Genomic DNA, 13,983 nt, shown 5'->3' with positions numbered 1-13,983 from the left:
GAAGATTTATTAGCAGGAAATATTATAAAACAATACATAAAATTTTATTGTGTTCTTAAGGATTGTGAAAACTCTGTTGATGCATGAAAGTGTATGTTTTTAGTGAAACTTTTGTATCCTCAAAATGTGTTCTAGTTTTGAAATTAAGACTTAGTATTCTGGAACCTTGCTTCAGTTCTGTCCTTGGTGTAATGTTTTATTTTTTAAAATTTATTTTATATGTGGTATATTTTATATCTTTAATATCATAGATGAAATTTCATAGTGAAATTATTTTAGTATCTCAGTATGAAGTTTAATAAAAAAACACACTCTCTGAAAATTAAATTCTTCAGTAAAACGTGGTGAATAGTGAAGTCCCTTCAATGTTCATCATACCCAAATAAGAACTGGGGAGTAACAGCAGGAGAAACTGACAATGGCAACTGACCTGGAATTCAACCAAGACATTGAGGACATGCTGGTAGATCCCAAACCATAAAATGGGAATGTTTATGATAGTGATCATCTATTTTGCTTCTCAGAAAAGAAATTGTATTTTTAAAAAAAATATAACTTTTTGCAAGATAATAGTCTAACCACTTCTTTCAAATTATTTTCTATTTTGAAGAGATATCATAACGGTGTTGTGTTTCATCATGTAATATACTTTACACAGAATGATAAATGGGGCTATTGAAGGTCAGAGCCTTCAGAAAAGGTCAGAGAGAAGGAAGGGGGCATTCCTTTGCCTTACAAATTAAGAATCTAGGAGCATTAATTTTTTAAGTTTTATACACCTGTAATCAATCTCTGGAAGTATTTTTTTAGACCTTTTCTCACAGGAAGGACTTAACAGGTATTAAAATAAATGAAAGGAATATAGATTAGGACAGGGAATTAGGTGATTTGTTGCCATTTAAAAGTTATAAATCTGATACCTGTTCTATTTGTAATAGTACTTAATATTTTCTAGCTGTTAATATTCAACTATATGCTTTTATTATTGACAGTGAATTGTACCTAAATATAGAAGAAAAAGGATTGTTTTGTTTTCCCAAAACATTTAAGTTTGTAGATACTAAAATAACAAACCTAAAATTTCAATTTGGCTGGGGTCTGTAGATTTTTAGAGCTGATGGAGTTGAAAAGGAACGGGAGTGAATTGTATGGAATAAGGATGATATAGAACTTTCAATCATTTTGCCTATTAGAAAATAGAAAAAAAAATGGTTGTCTTATGTAGAAATTCTTTAGGCCTAATATTTTCTCAAATTTTCAGCTACTACTTTGAAGAAAAAAAATCTATGCAATCTTTAAAAATAGAAGACAACTACTTTCATGTTTATAAATTAGGTATCTTATGTATAGCAATAAGGGGATTGATTTTTATTACTGGAGAGTTTGATCTAATATTATAATAAATTAGGCATTGTTTATCTAAGTTTTTATTTTGCCTACATTCCATTATGCATAGAATATAGAGAGGCAGACTTTGTCATTCTTTTTTTAATTTTTTTTTATTTTTACAGACCGCATTTTGATTCACTGTACACAAATGGGGTACAACTTTTCATTTCTATGGTTGTACATAATGTAGATTCACACCAATCATGTATGTCTTTCTTATACTTGATTTATACTTCATTTCTCTTAATCCCCTCTGTTCAACAATAAATGTTTCCCTTCTGTGTGTTTTTTTTTTTTTTTTTTTTTTTTTTTTTTTAACTACTAAAGACTCAGAAGCTTCTGGGGAGTTGGAATTTGGAAAGACTGTGGCAGGGAGGTGTAAAAATGTGCTCTGACCTTCCAGTTTGGAACTTTTGAGGTATTTCCCTTTGGAAATATTAGATAGGGTAACTGAGTGCTGTATTACTATAATCTTAAGGTATAGATGGTTATAGTCTGGATGCTGTTTCTCTGGGAAAATATATTATAAGTTCCAGGCAACCCTCAGAAACTCCTAGTTCTAAATTTTATGAGAATTGCTTACAACACCAACAACTATATCAGTTAATAAATATTGTTCATCCATTGTAGAAATGCTGTTTGTTAAATTATTGTGATCTTGGATATATTATTGAAAAAATATTTTAACTTGGTTGTAAACTTATAAATTGAAAATCTTTTCTAAGAGTTCAATATAACAACTAGAGAGGAGACATTTTTAAAAAGAGCAAGGGGGCTGGGGATGTAACTCAGTGGCAGAGCACTTGCCTGGCATAGTTGAGACCTGAGTTCCAGCTCCAGTACTGAAGGAAAAACAAAAACAGTTTTTGTAGTATATAGCACTTATAAAATAGAATCTTGTGTTTTTTGAATTTTGATTTTATTGGTCTTTTTTAAATAGGGACTTAAAAGTTTCTGAAATTATGAGAATAAGAAACCTCATGATGATTTCTAATAATAGAATAGTTTTAGATAAAAGTAGGTAATACTACTTTGAACATTCACAAGTACTATGTAAATAAAAAGTTGTACTGTTAAATATAAAAGACCTGCTGTGGAAAAGAAAGTGCCATAAAATTACTGTACAGGTACTTAATTTCTCCAAATTATGGGTGAAGGAAGTAAAAACTAATGAGTAATTTCACCAGTATTTGTTGAGACCGATTTAGGAACTTCATTACAAATAACTTCCCCAAAATTACAAAGAATATTGACTCTCAGAGGCAAGGTGGTAATCGCTCAGATTCATCTAAGTCATAACAAAAGGACTAATTTTGAAATAATGATTACATTCCAGAACTTTCCCAATGAACTATTTGATTTGAGGTTTCAATCAAGTTTTAAAACAACACTCTATATACAGATTTATTGTGTTAAAAATAAGCTTAGATCTGGTCTTCGAATAGTATAACTAGTAAATTTTGAATTTTATATTTCATAAATTATTAATTTCTCTAGTAAAGCCAAACTGGAGACTAAAAAAATTGCCAATGGACTGACTCATAAAATCACTCTTCAGAATCACCTTTTTTTTATTTCTTGTCCTTCTCTGAAAGAGTGTCAGTTTTTTTTGTCTCTTGTTTACATTTTTTTCTGTTTTTATCACTCCCTCAAAGACAAAGTATCCTTTATCCAGTATTAGCTAACTCTTTAGTCTTGTCCTATCCAGAATTCATTTTTTTCTCTGATTATTGTCAATGTGCTACTATAATTTAATTTCCCTCTTTTATTAAAAAACTTCATTTTAGGCCATTTTATTTTACTCATTCTCCACTATGTATTTGAGCATATATTCATATTTACGTAGATTCCTATATGGAGGAATTTTTTTCTTCGACTAAAATAATGCTGAATTAGCTCAAAATCAACTTTTCCTCCTTTTCATAGTTACAGTTTAAGTTTTCACAACAGTGGTTAAGAAATTATAACTGCCATTAATATCATAATTTAAATAAAACAAATACATAGCAATCACTGTGATGAGGCACTCTTCCAACTCCTTTTTTTTTTTTTTTTTTTTTTTTTTTGCAGTGCTGGGGATTGAACCCAGGGCCTTGTGCATGCTAGGCAAGCATTCTACCAACTGAGCTATATCCCCAGCCCCTTCCAAGTATTTTTCAAATATTCATTCATTTAATCCTTATATTTACCTCATAAAATAGATAGTATAATTATTCTCATTATATAGATGGGGAGACTGAGGCATACTGGTAAGTGACAAACTGGGAAAAGAAATCTTTGCAATCTGATTCAGTAGGGCTTTCTGTTGACCACTATATTCTGCTGCCTGCCTGCCTCTCATGGAGAGTTTTTTAGGTTTTTTGTCTTACTTTTCCTTTCAGGGAATCTTCTGGTATATCTCCTTCCCAGATTTAAATATTCCCAGATAAGGTAGACAGTTCAGAAATTGATGATGGATCTACACCTGTCTGCTTCTGGTGGTGGTGTGATTGTTCTGGATTATTTATTCATTCTGTCCAAACAGAGGGAACATACTCCAGTTGCCAGAGTGGGAGATCTAGTTTGTTACCTCTGGGAAGAGGAGCTGCCTCTAACTCATTCTGTATCCCCTATGCCTTACATAATGCTTGACTGTACTGGGCCCTTAGTAAATAATTTATTGAATGGAATGAACTAGTTTTAGTCCCAACTTTGCAGTTAATCTTCTTATGTGACTTTCAGTGGATTATTTCACCTCACTAAGCCTCAATTTCCTTTCCTATAAAGTGGCCTTGATAGTTTGGGTCAGAAACTAAATAAATTAATGAATTTGAATAAATTTTGTGAAATTCGAAAACACTTTTTACATGTAAAAGATAGAATGTTTTAAATCTTTTAAAAATGAACCTAGATATTAGTACTTTATGGACTAGGGATTGGGGTTGTGGCTCAGTGGTGAAGGACTTGCCTAGCACATGAGAGGCAATGGGTTCAATCCTCAGCACCACATAAAAATAAATAAATAAAATAAAGGTATTGTATCTATCAACTAAAAAAAAATTTGAAAAATAGTTTATGGGTTAAATAATTTATAAGAATATATACTTTCCCCCAAAGTACACATGATATTTTTATTGAAAAATATATAACCTGTCATTAAAGCGTTTCCAAATTGGCCTTTGGGCAAAAAGGGTTACTTATTGTTTTAAATTATATTTAAATCTTTTGTGGGGGGAGTGGGGAGCGCAATACTGGGTATCAAACGCAGGGCCTGTGCATACTAGGCAGAGAGGCACTCCATCACTGAATACTCCTACAGCCAGTACACTTAAATTCAAAAGTTTAATTTTAGGCTTGTAATCCTACATAATGTGCATAAGCAAAAATAGAATATGGAGTTACAATGGTTTTCCAGCACTATTACTGTAGTGCACAAGTAGACTATGTTGTCAGTTTCTCTGAAAATCTTGATTTTGTGCTTGTGTAAAAGAGGAACTTGGAAGCCTTTTTTTTTTTACCTGCCAAAAGAAACAAAGTGAAAGCAGATTTGCCTTTTTTATTACAGTAAAATATCCATAACATAAAACTTAACATTTTAACTGTTTTCTGTAACATTTAATACATTTGCCATCGTCAGCCTGCATCTCCAGAACTTATCTTCCCCAACTGAAACTGTGTAAGCCTTGAGCACTAACTCCCCATTCTTTCCCTTCCCCATCCCTGGAAATCACCATTCTACTTTCTGTCTCTATGAATACTCTAGCTAGGAACCTCATATAAGAAATGCTGAAATAGTCATCCTTTTGTGTCTGGCATATTTCACTTAGTATAATGTCTTCAAGGTTCATCCACATTGTACTATGTGTTTGTGTCAAAGTTTCCTTTTTTCAAAGACTGAATGATAATGCATTGTACAAATGTACCCTGTTTTGTTTATCCATTTTCCTGCTGAAGGACACCGAGTTGCTTCCACCCTTTAGCTATTGTAAATGTTGCTACTATGAACATGGATGTACAATTATTTTTTCACTTCTTCCACTTTTTTCTTTGTTTTTACTTCTTTTGGGTATGCAGATGAACCTAAATTATAATGGGGTTATGTCCCAGTAAACCTATTATGTAAAATTAGCATACCAAATTATCATAGCTTAGTAATATGATATATTGTAGAATATTAGTTGTTTACCCTTATGATCCAGCAGCTGATGGAACTGTGGCTCACTGCTGCTGCCCAGCATCTCAACAGAGAGAATGGTGCTCATGTCACTAACTCAGGAAGAGATCAAAATTTAAAAATCAACGTGTTTTCTACTGAATGCATATCCCTTTTGCATCATTGTAAAGTTTAAAATTCATAAATTAAACCATTGTAAATCAATGACTATATGCCCAGAAGACCTTTTCTTTACCTCTCCATAGATGTTGGAATTCTGGTTGCTATAGTAACTTATCTTGACATTAAATGTACTATTAACTTTATTGTTTCTTTCAAGCATTTATATTATTGGGCATTTTCTCACTGTTAACACTATACTATTGTGGAGGAGATTCTAATACAAAACATTTAATTATATACTTAATTACTTCCATAGGATTAAATGTATAAACTTGTTTCTGTTACCTATGATCAGAGTAATAATTTTGAGTAATTCTGGATTTTTTATTATTCAGAAAAAATTTTTTAAATGTCATCATGCTAATATTTATATCTGAAATGAATTTCTGTTCATTTATACCTTTTCCTTCCATTTATGGTTTAATGCCTTCTTACTTGAACACTGCCTTCATGAAGACCTCGAAAGATCTTTATGCAGATGAATGTCTTAGCACATAGTGATACTCAGTTTTATAATTGTTAGTGCTCTCATAATGCACAGATTAATTTGTCATATATTAGGCACATATTGGATTTCCATACCTAGGTTTTCCTAATTAGTAAACTTACTAATACCTTGCTTTTTTCTATTTTATTGGCTATACAAAGTGGAACTGCACTGGTAAGGAAATAGCCATTGAGGACTATTTTGGAATTGTAATTTATTCAAGTCTTCCTTTTCTTCATACAGGTACATTCTACTTTTCATTTGTTTTTGGAAACTTTAACAGACATTCACTGTTTTGCTGTTTTCTTACATACAAATGAGCTATCAACTATATATTAACATATTCTCTATTGAGTGTTGTAGTTTATTTCTCCAAGAAATTTATTTTAAAGAACATTTCAACTATTCAAAATGTATAACCATTAGAGTCAGAGCATTAAAATATCAGAAGAAACAAAGATAGCCATGTCATTGAATTAGAAACATTGCCTTTCTGTACCTGGATGAAATGAAAACCTGCAGGTCTTGACTAACTCTTTTCCTGACACTAGGGGGTGCTAGATTTTTTTCTTAGTTGTTAAAACTCCAGGGGAAAATGTTCTTTTTTTTTTTTTTTTTTTTTTTTTTTTTTTTTTAAGTTTTGGCATACTCTCTAGACCCTGCTCAATGATTAGCTATTTAGATTCCCAGGATAGTTTTGCTTTTAAATACCTTTGGGAAATCATATTCAAACCCAAAACATTTTAATTGGATTTTTGAATAACTTCAAGAATCAAGCATAGGAATCTGTTTGCCTAACCTGCATTGGAAGTGACAACAGCTAGAGTTTTAGATAGCAATCCTAATAATATATGACCTTTTTGTGTGTATGTGTATGTGTATGATACTCCCCAGGGATGCTCTATCAGTGAGCTACATCCCCAGCCCTTTTTCATTTTCCACTTTGAGACATGGTCTCACTAAGTTACTAGACTGTCCTTGAACATGGGAACCTCCTGCCTCAGCCTCCTGAGTCACTGGAATTACAGGTGTACATTGTGGCATCTGACCCTTCCTGGCTTTTTAAAATCACTGAAATAATTAAAAATCATATCATTCAGAGAAGATCAACACAATTATATCTGAATTAGGGTTCTACTATTTCAATTTTTTCTACATGCAAAATTTAGTGCCTTAAATTACACTTGATAAGATGTGAAAATATTTATTTCTAATATACTTTTATGAACATCTATTTTAAAAATCAATAGTCAATAATGGAGAAATAGGGAAACATTTAAATTAATTTTAAATTAATTTTTAAATTTGTTCTTTTTAGATGTACATGACAATAATGTCAATTAATTTTTATACTCCTCAGGCTAATTCGCTTTCAAAAATTAAGGAATGAGATTATTTAGTAATTTTTTTTCCTTTTTTGCTGGGTTGGAATTGAACCTAGGCCCTGTGCTTGATAGCTAAGTGCTTTACCACTGAGCTATATCCCCAGCTACTTAGTAATTTTTTTTTTTTTTTGGTACCACGGATTGAACTCAAGGGTGCTTAACCACTGAGCCATATAACCCAGCCTCCTTTTATTTAATTTTTATTTTGAGACAGAGTCTCGTTAATTTGCTTAGGCTCTTCCTACGTTGCTGAGGCTAGCTTTGAACTTGGAATCCTCCTGCCTCAGCCTCTATTTAGTAATTTTTTTAGCACAGTCACAAGGTAAAATATGGAGATAAAAGGGGGAAAGTTGCCATTTTATGATAAAGACACCTTTAAATATATTAACAAGTGGAGTTCTAGTAAATTAAAATTTTGCTATTAAAATTTTACATTTTAGGGCTGGGCTTGTGCCTCAGTGGTAGAGCACTTGCCTAGCATGTGTGAGGCACTGGGTTGGATTCTCAGCATTGCATATAAAAAATGAATAAAATAAAGGTCCAACAACAACTAATAAAATAAAGGTCCAACAACAACTGTATATATAAATAATTTAAATTTTTTTTTACATTTCAGGAAAAAGGAAAGCTTAGGGACATACTGTGTTATATAAAGAGCATGTGTTTTGGAGTTTGGCTACTGTCTGTCACTATCAGTTTTGTGACTTTTGATTAATATCTGAGTTTTATTTCCCTTATTTTATAAAGTAATGTTGATACTTCATGATTGTTGCTTGAAGTGATGTATGTAAAGCATCGCTTGGAACATGGTAGGTACTCAATACATACCATCCTGTGTTTACTCCAAAGGTGTGATGTTATAACTGATTCTCATTCTTACTGGAGAGTCTCTCTTTTGAAAAGAGGAGACTCAACCTATTAAGACTGCATCTGTAAGTATAACTGTTCCAGTACAAAGAATCGATCTTTTCATGGTGTCCTGACTATTAAGAGAAAGTTTGAAAAATGAGTTTTTTGGTTCCATCCCCAGCACCACAAAAAATATATTTCTTTAGTTAAAATAGTAGCTTCTTTCATTGATTACTTACTGTCTTCCATTACTATTCTAAATGCTTTGTGCATATTAGCTCATTCATTCCTCATAACAACCATATTAGGTAAATTCTATTATTATCCTTATTTTAATAGGCTGCAGAAACTGAGACCCAAAGAAATTAACCATGCTCAAGTTTACACAGCTATTAAATCGTGGAGCTTGGTTCCAAAGTGAAGCAGTCTGGTTCTAGGATCTACATTCCAATCATTTGCCTAAATGGTTAAAACATTTTTTGCATGTATTTCTACCAGATGCATTGTTTAATGATAAGAACATTTGGAGAATATTTTATACTTATTTTACTCTTTAAAAATATTCCCCTCTCCAAATGGATGTTACTGCTAAAATGATTGAAACAATTATTTGGTAATTCCAAATATATTCTGATATTTTCAATAAGAAATGTTTGATTAGAAAGGTAACAAAATGTTTAGGTGCTAAAAAAAAAAATCACTTATAAAAGTAGACATGAGGGCTGGGGAGATAACTTAGTTGGTAGTGTACTTCCCTTAAAAGTACAAGGCCCTGGGTTTAGTCCCCAGCACTGCAAAAAAAAAAAAAAAAGGGTAGACATGACCCTTTTAAAATTTGTGAGAAAGTTTATTATATGATCATGTTATTTTCAACAAAAAATAGCCCCTAATTGAACTAAATACAATTTTTTTTAGACACATGAAGGAAGCTCTCTTTGGACTTCTTTCCAGATCAAAAGAGGGCAGTACTTTGAGTGGTGAAGAGGTTTATTTTGATTGATGGCTTTGTGTTTAAATTTGTTCCAGCTGTTCTACAGTGCTGCTCTCCTTCTACCCACATGGACGCTCTAAGTAGTTGTGTCACTCCCACTGCCTCTTCCTATGCACACTGCAACTACTTCCAGGTAAGATTCATGGACGCAGTGTGTTTCATGTGTAATATTATTGACCTTGCAAAATATTGAAGTGTAATTTTATATTACTGAGGTAGCCAGAGGTAAGTTGTGGATTATGGGCTCTGTTTTCTGTTGTTGTTCATGTTCATGTTTCTAAATAAAGGAGGATTGATAGGAATGATGTTTGAGTAAGTCTTCTAGGCTAGCACTGTCCAATACAGTAGCCACTGGCAAAAAAGTGGCCTTGTCCACTTAAATTATTTGAAATGAAGTGAGATTTAAATTCATGTATTCATCATCCTGGCCACATTTCAAGTACCATAGTCTCATGACTAGTGGCTCCCAAATTGTTTGGTACCAAAATAGAACATTCCCATCATTGCTGAAAGGGATTTTATATAGTGCTATTGTAGACTTTTCATGAATACCTGATAACTCTAAAAATATATGTTAGATTCTTCCAAGATGATGGATTCTTCTAAGATGGTACAAATAATAGACTTTTTCTTTAAGAAGAAAGGAAAAATAATCTCAAAAATAAGAAACTCAGGGGGCTGGGGATATAGTTCAGTTGGTAGAGTGCGAGGCCCTGGGTTTAATCCCCAGCACTGCAAAAAAAAATAGGAAAAGACGTTCAAGAGGTGGCCCCTAGCCTTATCCTGCATGTTATAAACCCTGAACTTCAAATACCTTGTCATTATTTCTTAGGAAATAATTGCTTTGATTAAAATGTTTTATATTGCTATTTATAAGGTACAAATTCTTTATTTTAATCTACATGACAAATAGATAATCAGATTGTTGTAGAAGAGTATAGAATCCGATCAAGGAGATAAGGCAACTTAGTTGGCTGTTTTTCATGGCCAATATCATGCAGGATTATTGATACCCAGTTTGTTCTTTGGAGGGACATACATGTCCCACAGGGCTCTTGTTTGTAGATCCAGACACTCACTGTCCTGGATCATACTGGAGATAATCTGACAGTATTCATATCTTGATTATGTTTATGTTTTAAATAAATAAACATTTTTATGAGGATTTTTTTCTTACTACAAAGGTAATACATGTTCATTTTAGGAAAAAAGAAATAAGTGGACATAAAATTTAAATCTTGAAAAATGAAAAGCATTTCAATACATCCTGAAAATAAGTGCAGTTAGACTGTAGGTACTGGTGAGAGTTTATAAAAGGTCAGTATATTGTCATAGTTAAGAGCAAAAGATCTAGAGTCAGGCAAACCTTGAAACCTGGCCCTGTCAGTTATTTTGTTGCTACTTTGAGTAAATTAAGAAGTTTCTCTGAACCTCAGTTTTATCATTTGGAACTGGAGAATATCATCTTTCATGAGGTTCTTATGGGCATTAAATGAAATGATTTATATAAAGTACTTTTCATGTGCTTGTCACATAGTAAAAACTCAAATGGTGCTATTGTTTATAATAGCTTGATGCTGATACTCTTTGAATTTACATAATTTATTGACTATTAACCACCTAAAACTCATTGACATCATCACTGTAATACATTTGACAACATCAATTCATTGTATCTTTTTATTTATTCACAACTCTTCTGTATTTTATGTTTATAATCTGAGATAATTAGCAAACATTGAATGCCTACTTTGTGTAAAACACTATATATAAAAATAATTTAAACATTTGTATGAAGATCTGTATATCTTCATACATTTATATGGATATGTATATATGAATACCTATTTATATATATGAGTATGTCTTAAAGATATAAAGCTAAATGCACAGCTATTCTGATCTGTTGATTATTAAAAATAATCTCAGGAACCAAAGGACATTGATATTCCATCAGTTTTTTTCCCCCAGATCATATGGAGCAGAATTCAGTACCTCCCCCTGAATCTGTAGAAAGATTGGTGGACTTATGGGCATCTTGTGTTTGCCATTTACTTACTATATTCCTAAGATGGTATAAAATAAATAAAATGATGTTTTGTCTATAATTCTTTATGGAAGAATTTGGTATATAGACATTCGATCAGCAAATGGGTATTTAGGTATTATAGCTTTTTTGCTTTATATACTTTCACCATGAGAAGTAGTGACTTACTCCAGTATTAAACTTAGTATAATGACTGACATACATAGATACTAAATAAATATTAACAATACATTTGAAGCTGTCTTTGCTGAAAAGTACATTAGCATTCAGATTTTCTTAGTGAGCTTTAAGTTTATAATTGATATGTGCTTAGCGTGGGTGAGTCTAAATGTTGTCGCTTTCCTCCTTAATCTCATATTTGATTTTCTATCCAAACAGTCCTATTTTCTCTTTTCCCAGAATCCTCCAATGCAATCTTCCTATCCAGTTGAATTTCTGCCTTCTAATTGGCCTTGCAGTGCTACTGATGAAAATAAAAAGACGGAAGTAAACCTAGAGGCTGTCTTTCAGATAGTAGACGAGTTGCATTCCTCTCCTAAATTGGAGATGGTAAAAGTGGAGCCTGTTGAGAATCAGTGCCCAACATCTCAGTCTAACAGAGGCCAACATATCCTAGCTAATTCAAACAACAGCAACCCATCTTCCACAAGTCAGGCTAGCCAGCTGGAGCCACTTACTCCTGTAGGCTCAGATATTACATCTTTTGTGGTTGGAACAGAACAAGCAATTACCTGCTCTCTACCACAGTCACCTGAGTACATCTATACCATCCACACAGCTCAGCCTGTGGAAAATAGCACAATGCAGGAATCTGCAGCCATCCAACAAGCTCACGTCAAACTGAAGGAGCAGCTAAGTCATAATCCATCTCCATCTTCAGTAGTATTTGTGCAGGAAGGGCTACCGTTCAACACACACCAGGTAAGAGGGCAGACAAAAGAATTCTAATAAAGTTTAAAGTATACAATGCTTTTGCTAAAGACTCTTCTAGTGGAATTTGTCTAGATTTTATTTGGGTTTGATACCAGTTCTTTTCAGTTTCCAAAAGGATCATCCCTGTGGTTTTGCACAAAAGATTCGTAAAGATGTTACCTTAACCCCTAGACATCATCTTACTATGTTATGGTCTGAGTGACACTGGGCATTAAAACTTATTTTCATATTAAAAACACCCTTTGAGGGGCTGCATTTGTGGCTCAGTGGTAGAGCACTTGCCTAGCATGTTTGAAGCACTGGGTTCAATCCTCAGCACCACATAAAACAAGAAAATGAAATAAAGGTATTGTGTCCATCTACAACTAAAAATTTTTTTTAAAAAGCATCCTTTGAGTTTTGCATCCTATTTTAAGTTGGATGGACTAGATATGCCTGGCTAATATGGAGTGGTTTATTTGACAGATGTGAGGAATTCCCTCACTATTTGTAGATGGAAGTGAGGATGTGGTTTGAGGTCTTACCGTTTTTTTTTTTTTTTTTTTAACAGCATCACTGCATTTGAATAGTGAGTATGCTGTGTTCAAATTTCTTACTACTGCTTGCATTCCTAAAGCAGAATTCTGACTCTAGTTTGAGGGACGATATTTTGAAGGTAGAGGTTAATTCCTTTATTACTGTTAGTATATGACCAGAAAATGAACTTGGATTCTAAATAATTAGTAAGAGTAACTCATCAAAAGTACATATAGGGTCCTGGGGTTGTAGCTCAGTGGTAGAGTGCTGCCTCACATGTGTGAGGAACTGGGTTCCTCACATATAAATAAATAAAATAAAAATCCATTGACAACTAAAAAAAAGTACATCCAGGGGTCTGGGGTTGTGGTTCAGTGGTAGAGTGCTTACCTAGCATGTGTGAGGCACTGGATTCCTTTCTCAGCACCACATAAAAAAATAAAGCTATTGTGTCCATCTACAACTAAAAATCTTAAAAAGAAAAAAGTACATCAAACTAAAATCATCTTGTGAATTAACTTTTTTTTTCTTACTTTAATTTTTTTTCTGGATCTTGGTCTGATAAATGTTTTTTATTTCGAATTTTTTTCTTTTTCTTTTCTTCTGTCTGTGTGTGTGTATGTGTGTGTGTGTGTTGTTACCAGGGGTTGATATATGAAGTACCAGGGCTTCATATTTGGTAGGCAAAAGCCCCATCACTAAATCCCTAGCACCTTTTTTTTTTTTTTTGAGACAGGGTCTTGCTATGTTGCCCAGGCTGGCCTGAATAGCTGGGATTACAGGTTTGTGTCACCAATGCCTGCTGATTTTTTTTTTCTTTTCATAGGACAGAAAATCTTTTCATTGTTAGACATGTCCGAGATAACTTTTGGTGTGTTTTGTTTTGTTTGCAGCCTTTTTTAGTTTTAATTTTAGATCCAGATGTCTTAAGTTTCCTATCAGCTCTGTCCTTTTTGAGCCTGACTATTGAGATCTGTTACATTAAGATAATAATGTAAATTCAGTAGAAAAAAGACCCATTATGTTTTGAATATGTCTGTAGGAAGAATACAAAGTCTTTTTTTTCTTAAT

The 13,983-nt window shown here is 32.9% G+C and overlaps 1 protein-coding gene across 1 annotated transcript in view; it reads left to right on the top strand.

Moving 5' to 3' along the window:
* Positions 1-13,983, top strand: part of Hsf5 (heat shock transcription factor 5) — a 34,207-nt gene that overhangs the window by 6,150 nt on the left and 14,074 nt on the right. The window contains exons 3-4 of the mRNA XM_047547167.1: positions 9,452-9,549; positions 11,863-12,384. Coding sequence (XP_047403123.1) covers positions 9,452-9,549; positions 11,863-12,384 — 620 coding nt within the window. The remainder of the gene's footprint in view (positions 1-9,451; positions 9,550-11,862; positions 12,385-13,983) is intronic.

The sequence above is a fragment of the Sciurus carolinensis genome, chromosome 3 (assembly GCF_902686445.1).
Source record: "Sciurus carolinensis chromosome 3, mSciCar1.2, whole genome shotgun sequence".
Classification (NCBI taxonomy): domain Eukaryota; kingdom Metazoa; phylum Chordata; class Mammalia; order Rodentia; family Sciuridae; genus Sciurus; species Sciurus carolinensis.
The sequence above is the reverse complement of the archived record's forward strand: the minus strand, read 5'-3'. Positions and strand labels throughout refer to the sequence as shown.